The 17,759-nt window shown below is 43.4% G+C and overlaps 2 protein-coding genes across 5 annotated transcripts; one reads left to right on the plus strand and one right to left on the minus strand.

The window, feature by feature from the left end:
* Window positions 1-1,227: 1,227 nt before the first annotated feature.
* On the minus strand, window positions 1,228-14,628 carry bag6 (BCL2 associated athanogene 6). 4 transcript variants are annotated; one of them, XM_086217874.1, is made up of 24 exons: window positions 14,492-14,537; window positions 11,526-11,613; window positions 11,321-11,438; window positions 10,757-10,950; window positions 10,454-10,525; window positions 10,221-10,343; window positions 9,927-10,123; window positions 9,490-9,622; window positions 8,995-9,195; window positions 8,696-8,912; window positions 8,069-8,463; window positions 7,913-7,985; window positions 7,460-7,788; window positions 6,539-6,788; window positions 6,224-6,393; window positions 6,040-6,093; window positions 5,702-5,810; window positions 5,222-5,346; window positions 4,836-4,970; window positions 3,800-3,856; window positions 3,485-3,688; window positions 2,537-2,644; window positions 2,255-2,401; window positions 1,228-1,776 (listed from the first exon to the last, which is right to left on the minus strand). In XM_086217874.1, exons 2-24 carry the CDS (start codon window positions 11,604-11,606, stop codon window positions 1,681-1,683), a joined length of 3,588 nt encoding a protein of 1,195 aa, XP_086074000.1. In that variant the 5' UTR covers window positions 11,607-11,613; window positions 14,492-14,537; the 3' UTR covers window positions 1,228-1,680. The 4 variants fall into 4 exon arrangements, with proteins under 4 accessions (XP_086074000.1, XP_086073998.1, XP_086073999.1 ...); XM_086217872.1 differs by lacking the exon at window positions 14,492-14,537 and adding an exon at window positions 13,608-13,756; XM_086217873.1 differs by having other exon boundaries at window positions 1,229-1,776; window positions 14,474-14,628.
* glrx3 (glutaredoxin 3) lies at window positions 14,592-16,197 on the plus strand. The gene has a single exon (XM_086217876.1). It carries the CDS (start codon window positions 14,640-14,642, stop codon window positions 15,612-15,614), a length of 975 nt encoding a protein of 324 aa, XP_086074002.1. The 5' UTR covers window positions 14,592-14,639; the 3' UTR covers window positions 15,615-16,197.
* Window positions 16,198-17,759: the final 1,562 nt, after the last annotated feature.

Consider the following 17,759-nt stretch of genomic DNA (forward strand, 5'->3'; position numbering starts at 1 on the left):
CATGATACAACAACAACTGAAGTCCAGTGATGAGCATATTGACTACAATGTGATTAATCTCTTAAAAAGGTACCACAACATGTATGACCTATTTATCCATGTGAGATTTTTCCTGTAACATTGGGAGTGAAGCATTTTGTGGGAATATTTCTGTAGGCTGTGGACAGGAAGGGCTTGGGGATCCTAAGGGATCCTTCCAGGCTCTTTGGAGGAGCAACCGAGAGGAGGCGCGATGGAATGCATCATTAATGTCTGACTTCATGACTTCTTGTAGTTTTGTGGTTAAAATCTCAGGCTGTTAACACAAAGCTCTTTCACCTGGTTTCGATGGAGAAGAATCAACTTCTAATTGAAGTCTGCACAAGAGAGAGTATAAAGCGAAAAATCAAATGATCTGCATGTGGTCCGTCCGAGGGGTTTTGGGTCTCACATGCTTCACCAGTAGAGCTCAGAGTGGATTGAAGTCACCCACTGGGTGACTGTCTCCCTCTTCTGCATCATCGACAAACTACATCGTGTTTCATCACGTTTCTGCTGTTTGTTTGCGACAGAGTGAGGAATTCTTCTGTCGTCAGCTGTTGACTGCTGGTTTAAATCTTACAGTATGAAAGGTCGTACAACTGAGATTCTTTGATAAGTCCTGCACGTCTGACGCACGGACAGAACACCGAGCTGTTATCTGAGGACATTTCATCGCATTTTCACCAGGTTTTGTCCGATCTCGACTCAAAAGGAATGATAGAGCACCTTTCTTTTAGTTGAGGGCACTTAGAAACTAAGCGATGTACTTTTTCTACAAGTTCGCTACATTGTTTGAGCTTCACTGTGTATAATAAATAAGCAGATTTAGAAAACAGACAAATATAAGTGAAAGTCCAACATCTGCAAGCACCCCTGTCAACATCTGGCAATTTCCCCACGTCAGGTGCATCGTCCTATTTTAAGAAAACACGTATTCTTGGAGCAAAAAGCTTACAAAATTTGATGCTACAATGGTCAATAACTGAAACCTTGATCAACATGTTCTTGTCATTACATTTAACAGTAAAAAAAAAGAAGAAATTAGTAGCTGAGGTTTTCCTGCAATATAAATTATTTTTGAGGCAAAAAAGATATCTAATTTCTCCTTACAGCCAATATCACTCAGTTGGGAACACATCAACTCTGCCTTTGTATCAAGTTTTTTTTTTTTTTAATTTTTTTTATTAAGCTTTACTGTACATTCATGTACGAAACGGCATGTTCATCAGATGAAAGTATTCTGTTGCGCTTGAGTACTGAAGGGGGCAAAAGTCCACTAGATAACAAGAATTTATGCTCGGTGTTGACCAGGCAAACAGGAGGATGACGAGCCAAATAAAACACATACACCTGCATTTGAGCAGGATTTCAGTGGCCAGCTTCAGACAGACTTACATCTCACTGGACACTTCTCTTTTTTTACTGGGAAACATTCTCTTAAAAATAAAACAGAAAATAAACACAGCAATAAATAGGCACTGGGGGAAGTCGTCACATCAGCGTGGAGGCAATTAGTCCAAAAAAGTGCTAACTGCTTAAAAAAGGTACACAGAGTTTGGGGATGAAGCTTGGAGTGGTGGTCAGAGGGAGGTTAAAAAACAGGATGCAGTTGGAAACAGCTCGAGTGTTTGCAGGTTGGTGTTCAGCTGAACTTGGTCATTATGTGTCCGGTGAGAAGGCTCTGTGTGAGTTTGGGAACTGCTCGGAAATGAAATCAGGGTCGTCTCTCACTCGCTTTTTGATGTCTTCTTTAACCTGAGAGAGGAAACAGAAATAATGATCAACAAGATGACCTGGTGGTTCGACAGTCACATGACCACAGGCTTCTTCCCTCCGACGGCATAGAGAGTGGCACTGGATTGTTACAACTGACTTTTGAACATCTGAATTTAAATGAACAGAAACAGAACAGAACAAAATTAAATCAGATTATTCTGTGATTCACTTATCTCATGAGTGGAACTGCTTAATTCTCATGAGAACAAAGGCAATGTTAAATTGTAAAAACACTGTTTGATACACGCTTGTCTGATTCTCCGTGGTTGAACAATCACTGGAGTACAGAAGAGCTTGTCCTCAACTGCCTTTCAGAATTTGCTGAAATGTGCTGCTGGCCATCTTACATACTGTTTTATTCCTTGTGCACATCATTTTCTTTTGGAGACTAAAGTCGATGTCCTGATTTTAAGGGTTAAACAGTGATGTGTGTCGTGTCGCTGCAACGCTCAGTTACCTGTTCTGAAAAAGCTTCCTTCAGCTCCTGGGTCTCAAGGTCTTCCTGCAAACACTCGCCAGAGGTGATGGGCCTCACGCCTGCAGATCTGGCAGCTTGGCTCACTGCATCAGAGAGGGAGAGGAGGCTGCCACCACCTTGTCCAGTCTGCACACGCACACACACACACACACACACACACACACACACACACACACACACACACATACACCCCTTAGGTTTATTACGGGCAAGCACATCAGTGTTTATGTACCCAACAAAGTTAAAAACTGAAGTCATTACCTTCCTGCGTTTGGCTGGCATGCCATGCAAATAGGCGTCAGACAACGGTGGCTGGACCTTCATCTTCCTCTGAGTGATCATGTCACACCTGATGATGGGCACCCATTCCTTCAACACAGGGACCATAATGGGTCATCGGTGTTTAAGTATTAGTGGGAAGATTGGGTTAACGCAGGCTAGTAGAGCTTTCAACCAGAGGTTACAGTCCAACAAGTACATTTTTCCATCAACTCCTTCATTGATGTTTCAGTAAATTCTTTATAAAAGGGTTTCCACGGAAACAATTATCAAATTATATTTCCTACCTAACTTTGTTCAAAAGCATTCAATTTCATGACACACTGATCATTTTGTTGTTGCTAGCTAACTTCTCACTCATGCTAACAAACAGTCAATATCAAAATATTCAACATTTCTCACTGGAAAGGGAAAGTGCGTCTCTGCAGCCAGGGTCCTCGCAGGACCTCATGAAACACAAACTAGCCAACAGTTACAGTTCAGCAAACATTTCCATGGCAACAGCACGCTCCCCCAATCCAGAGACGTTGCTGCTACACTTACAGTAAGAAAGGAGGGTAGCGTGGTAATCCTCAGAGAGTTTTCCTTATAACAAGGCTGATAAAAGCTCGTCATCTCCGAGTCCACCTGGTATGTTCTGACATCACAGCTAATAATCAGCTCCTCTGTGGAACCACGAATCACTTTAACACACTGCTGGGCTCATTGTTTCTTTCATGGGCCTCAACACACCATTTTGACAGAACTACTGTCCCACAAGTAATTTATTTTATAAAACCTGATGACGTGTCATCAGTGGATTCGCTGTAGTCATACGATATCGGAAGCAGGGCGGTTTCACAAAAGCTGCAGCATCACAAAAACACTTTCCCTAAACAAAAATCAACAACAAAGTTAAAGGTTAAATCAAAACAAGTTGGGAGCTCTCACAGGTGGTACAGCAGCCGCCCAGGCTTCGGGCTCTCCAGTCGGCTCCTCACTCACGCCCTCAGCACCCACGTTGCCACCTCCTCCTGAGGCTCCTAGGTCCCCAGGTAACACCCTCGTTTCCCGTAATGACGTCCTTGTGTCGTGTGACACAGACATGGCCTCCTCTGCTGTGGTAGCTGCAGCTGGCGAGAGGGTGTCACCCACCTTTGGACACGGAGCAAAGTAAAGTGAGGGAACTACAATAGTAAAACGGAAACTAAAATTTCAAACTGAATTATCTGGAGAAGAACATTTAAGACACTAAGAAAAAACTACCGTTGCACTTTGTGTTCGTTCAGGCTCTTGTGTATCAGGTGCAGAAGACTGATCTCCCTGTGAAAGAATGCCATCTATTATTTATTCTCCATTTCAGATGTGCTGGTCAAAGTAACAGGATATGGAACAACCATCAGATAGCAGGACTGACTTCCCCGCACACAAAGGGTGACCCCTTGAGTTCTCGAAACACTCGAAAAACATACGGAAAAAGTACGAGACAATAATATATATCAGCAATAATGGCACAGGAGACAGCTGAACAATAGAGGGAAAAAAGATGACAAAAGTGCTAAAACACTAGAGAAGCTTAAACTATGAAGACAGTCGTATGTAATCACTTCTACTGGTAGGCACAGAAATAGATCAATATTTGAGTTCTCGTCCGTTTCTATTTTCTGAACCTAAAGCACCATGGCTTCAAAATTACAACACGTCTAGTGGTGTCAAGTGAAGTCAAGACACAAGTTTCGAAAACATATTTTTATGAAGATGTAGCCAACTCTCTCGATCTCAGCTGTGTTTACGGCTGGGCAGTTGTTAGGGTAGGCAGGCGCCTAGTATAGGAAGTGCCCTCGCTTCTACCGGGAGGTTTTTGCTTGCTGGATACCGACTGCCTCGCAACTTTATCTTTCACCAAAGGCAACAAGAAGCTAACTGAGGCTGCAACAGTTTTTAGGGGGGCCTGAAGAGACATCACGTAACCAACCTGCCTGTAAATTTTTGTAAAGTGACTCAAAAGGGCTCAGGCTATCTTATTATGTAATGTGAATAAATTGTGACTGTTTCACTACATCAGATTGCTCATTACATCTCTGGCAACAATGCAGTTTCATTTTCACGAAAAGGCCAAGTGGAAGCTTGCACACAGTCGTCAATGCTTCTGTACGATGGTGACATCACACACACACACAGAAAAACAAACAGGGTATATTTGCGAGGCACTCTGGTGCACGTAGTCTCAAAAAGATCACCTCATCCTCTACAACGACAGTTGCAAAATGTGCCAAAGCGGTAAAAGGTGGAAGCCCCGCACCTGTGTGTAAACTATGTAGTTCTGGATCTGCTCCTGTGTGATGGGGATATGCTCCAGAATAAACTGCAGCCTCATAGTCATCATGCTTGTCATCCAGTTGACCAGGCTGGGACTGATGTCACTCGACATCCTCCGCTGGAGAAACCAAAGAAAAACTTTTACTTTACAGGTGTAACAGCAGTGTCTTTGGTGTGGTGTCAATGTCCACCCCTCTGAATTGTGATTCTTGCTTCCTTAACCTTAACATGATTTTCTACCTTCAAAAATTGTAGATCGCAAATTAATTCACATTTTTGCTGTACAACTGTGCAAGGCTTTAAAATAAACATGCACCAACATGCATAACAAAACAAACAGAGAGTGAAATTGTGAGAGTGTGTACTGACTATTCTGTGGTTGATGACAGCAGTTAAAGCTCTTTGGTCTCCCCTCAGACAGTGAAGGTTAAGGGCCAGACACTCAAACAGTGCCTGGTTACACATCTGAAGCAACTGTGGCCCAAATGATTCATCTGGGTGAAAACAAAATTAATCCATCTTTACTAACACTTAATTATCATCAGAGAAGACATAATTTCAATACTATAATTTATGCATTCTTAAGATAAACTTAAGGCAAAAAGTAACACAGAGGGACGTATAAAGATTTAAACTGTTCTGAAATCGAAAATTTTGAGTAACAGATATATCTGGGGTCAAAGTTCCAGGGTTAGGGGGCCAGCTATTGCCAAAGCCTCAAGCAGGCTAACAAATGCACCAAACTTTACAGTTAACTGGTTTACCACAGACAAGTGGAGGCTTAACTGCAACTGAAACATTAAAAACAAGCAGGTCATCACTGAGGCAGTTTCTTTTTTTAAGGTTTACCAGTGCAGCGCAGAATGTGTGTGGCAATGTGTGTGAGCTGCTGTCTGAAGTAGAGCATGTTGGTCTGGGTGATGTCAACGCCCTCCAATACTGTGACTGAGGATTCTCTCTGGGAGGGATAAAAGAACATTCTGTTTTAATATCAATCATTAATCATTATTAATTAACTAAAACAATACGAAAAAGCTACAACATTTCAATGCTTTACAGATGAATCAACATTACAAAATATAATGTAAATAAATTGAATACAATGTCTGTAAATAAGTCCTACACATATCTTGGTAATGTTTTTGCATTCTCTTTGTGTAGCTGAAGGGGACTGACTGAGGACTTACAAAGCTCTCCGTGATGTACTCCTCAAGTTCACTGACAATCGTGGTAGCAGCAGCCTGGAGAACAGCGGCACATGTCAAAATAAAGGCATGTCAGGCAAGAGTCTATTTTCCAACTGTGCCTGAGTATTTAAGTTACAAGTTACAACAAGGGGGGAGAGCCTCTCTCCAGCTGATTGGTACTGACAGCAATGTTCTCATCCGTGGGCTCCCTGCCATTGAGGTAGTTCTGGGTGAAGAACTGGGCCAGCTGAGGCTGGATGCGTCCCAAAGGCTGGTGCTGGCCATGAAGCAGCATCACCAGGTCTGACATGGTGAACGTCTGGCACACCAACATTAGCAGCTCTCCAAAGAATCCTAACAATAAAAATACAAGAAACTAGGTGATGCAGGTCTAACCATATCTGACAGGCTCAATGACTGCTTGGCAGCAGAGTCAGCAACTCTTAGCTGCTGTGTTGACAACATGACAAGAAAATATAAGTGTATTTTTGCTATTCACCAGTAGGATCCTCCGGACTGATGAAAAGGTTGGTTGCATGGGAGAGCCTCTGCATGAACTGTGCAATGCTCTCTGTGTCATTCTGGGCCTGACCCAGAGAGCCCATCATTGTGTTCAGGACACCACGAACAATGCCAGTGAACAGCTCCGGGTTCAGGGCTTCGGCTGCTGCTGGGGGGTTAGGCGTTGGATTGGACCCTGCATCGGGAGCTGGAGTGGTACCGGGGGAAGAAAAGACAGGCTGGGAGGCCTGGGAATAAAAGGATGAGGAGTGTAGAAAAAAAATTCTTTAGAAGGGGAGAGTTACACAGATAACACAAGTGTCCCACTCACTCTACTGCACCATTAGGAGACAGCATGATTAAAAAGGGGCCGGTACTATTTGAATTTTCTTTGTATGTGTCCTCTTTTCTTCAGCCTTACTGAAACAATCTGCTCTCGAAGATTTAGTTTCCTGTACGTCAGATAAAATGTAACGGGTCGGTGTGCCACTGCTCAAAAGATACCTGACGCAAACTCATTTACCTCTGTCAGTCTTCAACAATCTCTTCTACATCCATTCAACTTGGTTCAGCAGGATCATTTGGTCTCGCAATAGAACAGATTTGATAGTCACAAGCTAAACCTTCCTTTTCCACTTGTATTTTGTAGTAAACATTGTTGACTGTTTCAACAGTTGCATTGATAAATACTTCAATTAACCAACGTTATGCATTTTTATTCATAGTCACAGCAGGACTATTTTTTTATTCCTATTATACAGAACTATGATTTTAAGTATGAGACAGCGCAATGTGCTTTTCCCAATTTCTCTCCTTAAATTTTGCGCTGTCCCTTTTTAATATGAATGCCTTTTGACCTGTAAATAATGTACTTAGTACTACAGAAGAGATGAATCTGGATGCAAAATGTAGCACAAACCTGCATGAAATCGTTCACTCCTTGGATGAATGCTGGGACACCAGATGTGGTGATGATAGGACTTGCACCGGCCCCACCGGCTGCCCCAAGCAGAGAACCAAACAGCTGGCTGAGGTCTGGATGCATCTCTTGTGACTGGGGCTCACTAGTGTTGGTCTCAGACTGGCTTGGTGGGTTGTCGGCGCTTGCTGTAGATGAAGGTGTTGGACCAGAGGCAGAGAAAGAAAAGGAAGAGGAGGTTGAAGAGGTTTCAGAGGAGGCAGAGGAGGATGTGGAGGTGGAGAAGGACGTGGTTGTAGAAGAGGAGGAGGATGTGACTGTTTGACCAGCTGTAAAAATAAAAACAACAGGTTAAAATATTTCTGGTGGACACCAATCCTTGATCAGTCTTTGTCTTCTGTAAGCAGAATAAAACAAAACTGATTTCTAAATGCATCAATTTGGGAAACTTGCCTGTTTGTCCTGCTAGCAGAAGCTGTCCAATCATTCCACTGATCATCTGGTTGAGAGCAGCATGGTTGAAAACCTATGGAGGAAGTTTCTTTGGTCAAATTTTCATCAGGTGACAGCTTCAAAGTAAACAAACCAATTCAGGAAAACAACCGTCACCTGTCCTGGCTGCTGGCCAGGGATGGTAGCCCTCACATTGATAGTGGCTCCCCGGACTGGGGGGGGCATGTTTGGCGCAAAGGGGGGTCTGGTGAACATCACCCTGGTCTGGGGCTGGGGGCCAGTATGAGGGGGTGGTGGTGGGGCAGTTGGGGTGGTGGTTGGTGTATTTGGACCTGTGGTGGTAGCAGATGAGTTGGCTGTGGAGCTGGAGCCCATTGGGTTGGGCTGAGGTGGGACTGCTTGGCCAGTGGCGGAAGACATGGCGGCGCCAGTAGCTGCTGCAGAGGCATACTGACTGATCTGTTGCATGAGATTTCGCATAAAATCAGGGGGCGGGGCACCTATCTGTCCAGGTATTAGCTGGCCAGCTGCTGCATGGCCTACAACTGGGCCTGCATACACACAAACACACAGAACCAAGATAACAGTTAAGAGTTTGAACTCTGTGCTCTCCACAGATGTGCATTTGCAATTACAACCCATCATTCAACAAACATAGACAAGAACGTTAGGATGAATACACATGGTTATTTGTCTCCGAGGCACAGCTGCCCAGCATCATGACACACAAACAGCTTTGACAAAGTAGAGCAGTCAATCAGTGGCGGGTTGGGGACAACACACCGTCCGTGTTCATCATGACCACCGGGACTGCCTGGTGGCTTATCCTGATGACCCGGGGGCCAGCCTGTCCCTGTCCAGCCGTCTGATTGGAAGGGGAATTCTGTGGGGGGGAGGTTTGTCCCTGACCTGCCTCCGGTAACTGGCTGGCTGGCTGGGTGGGTGGGACTTGTCCATCCGTGCCATTAGTTGAAACAGTCACTGTGGCACCCAGGTTCATCTGGCGGCAATGCACAGTAAGTTTTGTTTCAACACAAGATTGATAATAAGAACTTTTAACTAAAAAAATCTCATTCACTCACTTGCAATGGGATGGACGAGTGCACAGCCCCAGGCAGAGTGACTGGAGTACTATAGTGAGAAAACGGCCGGACTACATGAAGATGGCGGGGCACAGGGCTCATAAGATTCAGTCGAAGGTCGCTGAGGGAAACGAGGGCGTTACCAAGGAGACGAAGACACTCCCATGTAAGGACGAGAGTACGCTGGTCCTCTTCTCTCTGCTATGAAAGAGAAAAAATAACCACCTCTCATTCACTTGTTCAATAACAACTACTAATGTGTTCATGAAATTGATTGTTTAACCGATGATATAACTGGAATTATGAGCAAGCGACGGCAGTATTTGTACTGTATCAACAAGAATCTACAAAGAATTTGAAGTTAATCATTAAAATATCAAAGCTGCTGCTGCCCCCAAACCCAACAGAGTTCATGGATATCATTATCCTGGTAAAAGGCAAGAGTATCATGTTTGTTATTGTATAATCATCATTATTTAGTGGTTTAACTCCTACTGTATTATTGTTGTACTCCGCAGTGGTGGCTGCCTCCAGTATGGTGTGAGCTCTCTGGATGAAGGGCTGCAGTCTCTCCTCTGCCCTCCATAGCTCAGACAACATCTCAGCTAGCTCAGCTGGACTGGGATGACTGCAAGAAGAAGAAGGAGGTGAAGCTGCTCACAATGGCACCAAATACTACTGGCAATATTTGTCATTACAGGACACAGAAAGATATCCATATACACTGACGTACATTATAATTCAACTATTATTTTTGAATGAATGTTCACTGAATGTTCTGTTTTTTTGTTCAAATATCTTCTGCTTTACTTCATGTTTTGAAACATGAGTTTGTGGTATAAAGAAAATAAAATCCACTTGCGTGAATCCACATGTACATTCTGTAAAGATTTGGTGCTTTCAACAACAATTCGAGTTACTGAGAGTCATACTTGGGTCCAGGTTGAGGTGTTGGCCCCTCAGAAGGCGCTGAAGAGGTGGGTGGAGGTGGGGGAGTGGATGACGGTGGGGATGTATCCATGGGCTGAGCAGAGGGGGAAGGAGTGGAGGTGGTAGATGACGATGAGGGAGGAGGTGGAGCAGCAGCAGAAGCCATCTCTGTTTGGGAGGATGAGTCATTTGGTTGACCCTAAAACAGACAAAAGTTAGCAGGCTGATCTGTTACGCAATAGGCAGCAGCTTCTCTTGAAATCCACAATTTGAGAATGACAAGTAGGAGCTCTCACCTCCATTCGCTGAATGACATCATTGATGTCCCGCAGCATGTTATGAGCTAGCACCAGCCTCAGCCTCGGTTCACTGTGTACTGGTGGTTCCATATCAATGTGTACATTCACAGACCCATTGTTCTAAAATGGAAATGTTGATTATTAGTATAACAGAAAGTCACGTTATTTGAGATTTGATACTTTCCATATATCCCCCCCCCCCCCCCAAAAAGAGACAAAAAAAATCTTACACCAGAACTAGTTGTGACTCTGGCATTCCTGGTGCTGTCCCCAAAGCTGGACACCATCTGCTGAACTGACATCTAAATGAGAAGACAGCATGAAAACTATGTAAATCTGGAAGAATATACCCCAAAACTGTGAAAAATGGCCAGATATTTTTTAAAATCAACAACAAAAAGTGACTACCCAACTGTTAACTGCTGTTACACAGTCACACAGTAAAAGTACAGAGGAATTTGTACAATACACAATGAAAACAGAACTACGATCAGGAACAAACACTGGGCAGACAAGTCGCAAAACCGATCTACCTGTAACTGTTGATGGTCCATGATGTTGACTGGAAGGTTAATGGTGCTCAGCATAACGTAGCTGTTGGCATTTCGATCATGTGGAGGCACTTGTGTAGTTCCACTTTCAGCTGTACTGCTCCCTGGCCCTGAGCCAGGCTGAGAGGGTGGAGGGGGTGCCCGCTCCACAAGGTGGATCACTTTGCCACCCACATCTGGACCAACAACAAAGAACAGGAGTTACAACTGTACTAACATGAAAGCATCTTCATGTTATACATTTGGTGAGACACAAGAACAGATTGACATGCATTTCATAGCCCTGAATGCCATTACATGAAATCGTGTCCTTTTACAGTTACTGTAACTCCAAAACATTGAAACACAATACATTTTGGAGCACACATTAGTCTGAAGTGGGTACTTAAGTATAGAGTTTCACAAGATAATTTGCGAGAGAAGATTAGTTCACTCAAAGGAAGGAAAATGTGAGGTTTGCTTTCACAGGTTTAACTTTTGAGCAAGTCCCTTTAAAGTGAGGCTGACAAAGCTCCATTTGCTTGCATTGACCATATGATTACTTACTGTAGTCTGCCAGAGTCCTTTCATCCTGTAAGACTCTGCCCTGGTAGATCAGTCTCTGCTTGTCCACAGGAATACTGACTGAAGGTGCAATGTGCTCCTTGAACTCTTTCACTGTCAGCTGCAGAAAAGATGAACCGAGCCCGAGTCAAAATGCTGCAAAAATCTGATTTCTGTCCAGAGTTGACAGCAGGGCAGATTGACTTACCTGAGCACCAACAGTGTAGGTTCGACTCTGAGAGTCTAATGTTTTGACAGTCACTTCTATGTCTGCAGTTTGTTCCTCCATTGTGTTCCTGCATCATAAACAAATGTTAGTCATTACAGCCAAATCAATATAAGATGGTTGATTCGTAAAAAATCAAGGTAGCAATATGATTAGGGATGGGAATTGATGAGATTTTTAAGATTCCGATTCCATTTTTGATTATGCTTCATGATTTGGTTCTTTATTGATTCTGTTCTCGATTCTCATTTGGAAAAAAAGAGAACAAACAGGTCGACTAGCATAAACTTTGTTTAGTTTAGCAGTAACATGACCTTACAAACCCAATAGTGAGGGGGCGCTAACATGATAGGCAGTGTTAGTTGGTTAGTTACCTGCAGTATAAACAGCAGTGGACATGCTAACGTTGCTGCTGCTGCTGGGTTGAGATTTGCTCCGGAGCAGATAGAAAACGCGACATTCATTCAAAGTTATCACATGCTGGGTGTGCAAATATTTCTGCATAGTGGTAGTATTTCCTCCCTTTGATGAAATATCCACTTTGCAAGTATTGCAAGTTGCCCTGTTGTCATCCTTTCTTGTGAACGTAACAACTTTCATGCATTTGTGCCACTTCAGCGCAATGTTTCCTGATGGCTGCACTGGTGAATGACATCGCCACCCACATTGAATTGCTTGCATAAGCAACGCAGCGCATATAGCTACACAATTCGCGCCAACTGGAATCGCAAAACTGGCAAATGATTCCAAGGAACTGACACTCTGGGAACTGGTTCTCAACAGGAACCGGTTTTCAATTCCCATCCCTAAATAAGATATACGTTTTAAAACCTGACAGAATTAGCCATGTTTCTATGGAGAGATTTCTAGGTACACAATGGATGCCTCATATACCAAACCCCATCTCTCAGTTTAGCATTATCATTATTGAAACACCTTTCCTCACCACCTCTCCTCATGCTTTGGCCCCTCCCCTGCTGTGATGCAAACAGAGAGGGCGAGGAGTAGACACAGGAGAGAGGAATGGAGGCAACTTGTTTATAACAATATGATCCTTTCACACGTCATTTTTAACAGATGATGGTTAAATATGACGTTTTGCAGATGCATCATCTGTCCATCAGTTTGTTAGCACGTACAATTGATGATTACATGTAGAGTCCCACTGAAATGGCTGTAGCTATATTAAAACGTAGCTTTGTGACCCTATTGGTCCTGGTGGTTATGCTGATCAGGGCACCGAGCAGTCTTGTGTTGGGACAGTGTGTGTGGATGTGTGTGTGCATGCAGTTCTCCGCAGTGTGTACAAAACATCTCTTTCCCCTGACAAAAGGGCTAGTTGCTGCAGCTGTAATGAGGAGGATATTGTTACTTAGTCTGAGTTATCTGCTTTATGGATTTTTCTTTTTTTTTAAACAGACATCAGACACAAATGATGCTCTGTGACATCATCTAGTGGTTGTACCCTCACAAACATTATCCAATCATATCACCTCCCTACCCTCTCTACTGTTAGTTTTCCGCTGCCAGTGAGTGACCCAGTGACTGTCCAACAGACCAAAAACATTGGCATCATGCAAATATTGGTTTAATACAGAATAATTTATCAGCATCGGTCTGATGAGCAAAACTGCTGCTCCGTTTACATGTCTTATCTGTTTATCAACTATAAACCTTATTATTAATAGATTTTCCAACTCTTGTAAATGATGAAAATTTACAATGTTGACATAAGTTTTCAGTATCTGAAAAAAAGGTAGGAAAATCACACAAACATGCTTATGTACAGATGATATCGACATTGGTAGATATATCAGCTTAATCAACTGTGGGGTTCATAAGTATAAGTAACAACAAGTAGCCATGACTTTTCCACACCTGTGAGTAGAATTTACATCGCTTAAACTTAAGTGAAACGTCTGTTTACACATGCAAATTAAACACAGGAATCCATGTCAAAATATACCTGCATAAATTTAGCTAATATCTAAGACAAAATATTTAGTTTGATACAACCATGAAATAAAAACTAGTATGAGCCAAAAGAAGTCGGTCTAACTTTACCGTATAATTTTAAGGCGGACCATGACAAAATGTTTCATAATAGTAATAACGATGATAATAGAAGCAGTAGAAGAGATGCGTGCATGAGGAACTAAGAGGCCTACAGTCACCGGTAGACCAGTAGTTACTTCAGCGGCAGGTTAATTAGCAAACCTCCGTCCTGCCCGCCCAGCTTCCACAACCTGTAATTCCTCCTCTGTGTTTACTGGTTCAGATAAACATGGTTCGAAATCTCGATTAATCCACAAGTGATTATCCTCGTCCTCGCTAACAAAGTCGTCCAGCTGTCGCTCTTTTAGAATTCAACGACAGGTTTAGTTTATCATGAAGTTATGATGGGGCCGTTTAGGTCGCTGTGCTGCGTCAAACCATTGCGCCTGTACAGAAAAAGTAGGTCTCTATTTCCAATTCTTAAACAACAAAAACTCATAACTACACTTGGTTATTTCATCGCTAACGTTATCTGTAACTCTAGTTATATAAACGAAGGTTAACACTGATTTGGAGGAAAGTGAATTTGAGGGGATTTTGACGGGAGGTATGCTAGCCCTGTGGTCCAAACTACTGTTCCGTTATATTTAAATGTGAACAGCCTTTCCAAAAACACTGCACAGTAACACGCAAGACTGTCATTAGTTTACATACTGGACGACTTTAGCGAGCTGCTGTTAGTTACCAACGGCTTGTGCGCAGGAGCTACATGCTAACGCTAGCTACAACTTACGACACCACGGGCTACGCGTTTACAACGGAGCTATTTTTAACAGGCAAACAAGATAGAATGCCAAGCTAACACTAAATAAAATAAGATTACCACAGACAGGTTTAGACTATTTTCCCAAAGACGGTTGTGTTACTTAACTTACCTTGAAAACCACACTAACCTCTCCACTTATCCAGTGTGTGCAGCTGTTTCTTAGCATCAGATAACAAACGACTTCCGGACAAGCTAGCAGCTTCGGTACTTGCTAGAAGCTACCAGGCTGCCGGGATATGACGTCACGGGGACAGCGGAAGTACCCTTAAGTGAAAATGGCGAATCTCGTGGAGGCGACAAGTCAAACGCAGTTCGAAGATATCCTCACCAAAGCTGGAAAATGCCTGACCGTGGTACATTTCCACGCACCATGGGCGACCCAGTGCGTCCATATGAACGAGGTGATGGCCGAGCTGGCCAAGCAACACGCTCACACCACGTTTGTGAAGCTGGAGGCGGAAGCGGTGCCAGAGGTGTCGCAGAAGTATGAAGTCTCCTCGGTCCCCACGTTCGTTTTCGTCAAAGGAGGGGAACAAGTCGACCGCCTGGACGGGGCCCATGTTGCTGAGTTAACTAAGAAGGTGCAGCGCCTGGCAGTGAGCGGGAGTCCGGGTGGAGCACCTGAAAATAGCGCCAATGACCTGAACCAGCGGTTGAAGAAACTCATAAACGCGGCACCCTGCATGCTCTTCATAAAGGGGTCTCCCCAAGAGCCCCGCTGCGGCTTCAGCAGGCAGATTGTGGCCTTGTTGAAGGATCGCAGCATTCGGTTCAGCAGCTTTGACATCCTGTCCGACGAAGAGGTCCGGCAGGGTCTGAAGACCTACTCCAACTGGCCCACCTACCCTCAACTATATGTGAATGGAGAGTTGATCGGGGGCCTAGACATTGTGAAGGAGCTGGCTGAGTCCGGAGAGCTGGAGAACACCTGCCCCAAGGCCGTCACTCTGGAGCATCGTCTCAAGACCATCATCAACCAGAGCCCCGTCATGCTGTTCATGAAGGGCAGCAAGGACGCTGTGAAATGCGGCTTCAGCAGGCAGATAACGGGGATTTTGAACGAAACCGGAGTGGATTATGACACCTTTGATATCCTGCAGGATGAAGAGGTGCGTCAGGGCCTCAAGACATACTCGAACTGGCCAACCTACCCTCAGCTGTATGTAAAAGGAGAGCTGATCGGAGGTTTGGACATCGTGACGGAGATGAAGGAAAGTGGAGACCTGGTATCAATACTGAAGGGGGAATAGTAGCTAGATTTGTGGTTACAACAGAGGGGACAGAATGCTCAGCTATTTTCCCAGATTGGTTCGATGTAATAGCACAGGGGGGGGGGGGGGGGCAGTGACATGGAAGTTTACAGTCAAAGTCGAAGAAAATTCTGAGTTTTTTCAACCGATTGATTGACTTTCGGTTGGAGGTAGAATGAAACTCAAGTTAACAACGTGGACGGACTTTAAGCTTTCAGTTGCGTTTTGGTTAAGTTTTGCTTTGAGTAATTTTTCCAAACGCAATGTAAAATTAAAAAAAAAAAAATCACGCTGTTCCTGTGCTAGAGACAGATGAAAACACCTTTTCCTTGCTGTCTGAAACTGGGAAAACCACACAAATTGCCAACTTTCTCTCATATTATGCCGTCTGCACTTCTGGATTACATCTCTCCTCTCGCTATTTAGAGCCTCACTCTGACAAAAAAGGTTATTGAGTCATTCTTTGGCAACTTCCCAGCAGCTTCTGACTCTGTAACCCTAAACTTGCAATTATAAATGGCACTTGATACATGTTGTTGCCTTTTTTTCTCCATCAGTAACATCATTATTAAACATTAAAAAGAAATTTGAATTGGTGTTTTTTTTTGGGGGGGGGGGGTTGTTTCCGTTTCATTTCATTTTTTTTTCTCCATGGTAGAATCATAAATCACAGGTCCAATTCCCCCAAGTGCAAAAAGAAGCAGGAAGAAGAAACAATCTTATAATACCGTCCCCCCAATCATGAAAAAATGCTCCTTAATAGTTGCACTCAGTGAAAACAAGAAACTATGAGAATAAAAAGCTGCTCCACTTGCACAGTTTGCCATGTCATGACTGGGCATGTATTGGAGATTGGAAGTGATTAAATGTATTGATACAAATTCCACCTTCACATTGTTTCCTGAGTCTAACGGTGTGGAGACCCTAAATTAGGGCTATGCATGCCCGTTGGTAACATCTGATCATATTAAAATTAATTGCATTGTTTGTTTATTCTCTCTAAACACATCATTGTTCTGCAGTGAGGAACTGTCAGAAGTACAAGGCACCATTGTAAGGAGGCACTGAGCAGGTTTGTGGCTAATGTTTCTCAGTTAAGGAATACTTAATGCTGCTTAAGCTATAATATATGTATATATATAGCTCACCTGTTAAAAATATATATAGTTTTATAAACTGGTTACATGTTTTTCAATAAAAGTATAACCTGACCAGAATGAGAGACTCAAATATCCACGTGTAGTTCAAGCAATAGTTCTCAGTGAATAAAACAAACATTGAATTCCTCAAAGGAGCACCACAGGTGTGTGTGGTGGGAGGGGAGGGGAGGGGTAAAAATTTAAAAAAGGAAGTATTCAAAGAGTGGCAGGTGCAGATCAAAGTAATCCTGCACAAAGATACAGACTGCAACTAGAGGGCACTCAGAGAGCACATACCACCTCTGCCTGGGCGACGTGACATGATGAATCCTGCTGACAGACAAGACACTTGAAGACCACAGACCTCAGCCCGACCCAGTTCAAGAAAAGGACTGGGGTCTTTCTTTGCCCAGTTTTGAAGTAATGAGCCTACAACTGACAGACTAGCAACAACAACAAAAATGGCACTGATCACATTGTCTCCTTGGTGGAGGGAATCAAACTAAAACCTGGTGCATCAGGAACAATATCTGTGGAAAATCCTACCCATTTTGTACAAAGAAGTATGGGGTGGGGGGGGGGATTTACAGTTGTTACATAAAAATTATATCACCTGATCTGAATATATAATGTACCTCATGATTCCCCCGACCGTATAGGGACAGAAAAACAGGCTTTGGTGTAGGATGATGAAAGTACTTCAAATATTTACTTAGTGATTTTTAGTAAATCCATGTTGACAGAAAGTGTGGGAGTACTGCAGAAAGGGGGGGGGGATGAACACAAAAACATGTGTCTCTAAGGGTTTTTTTGTCACTTATTCACATTTGGTTACACGGCAAAGGAAATAAATGCTATATTATTAACTGCAACAAAGAGAAACCACTTCCTCTGTCAGATGATGGCTCAGTCAGTCTCAGTGGGCTCTTTCACCAGGCTGATAGTGAGACAACAGCTCATGCTGCTGTGTGAAAGAATCCTTCAGTTTGTCCTGTTTCTCCACGTT

The sequence above is a fragment of the Aulostomus chinensis genome, chromosome 11, assembly GCF_037954235.1.
Source record: "Aulostomus chinensis isolate RoL2024-O1b breed Wild chromosome 11, RoL_Achi_v1.0, whole genome shotgun sequence".
In the NCBI taxonomy this organism is placed as follows: domain Eukaryota; kingdom Metazoa; phylum Chordata; class Actinopteri; order Syngnathiformes; family Aulostomidae; genus Aulostomus; species Aulostomus chinensis.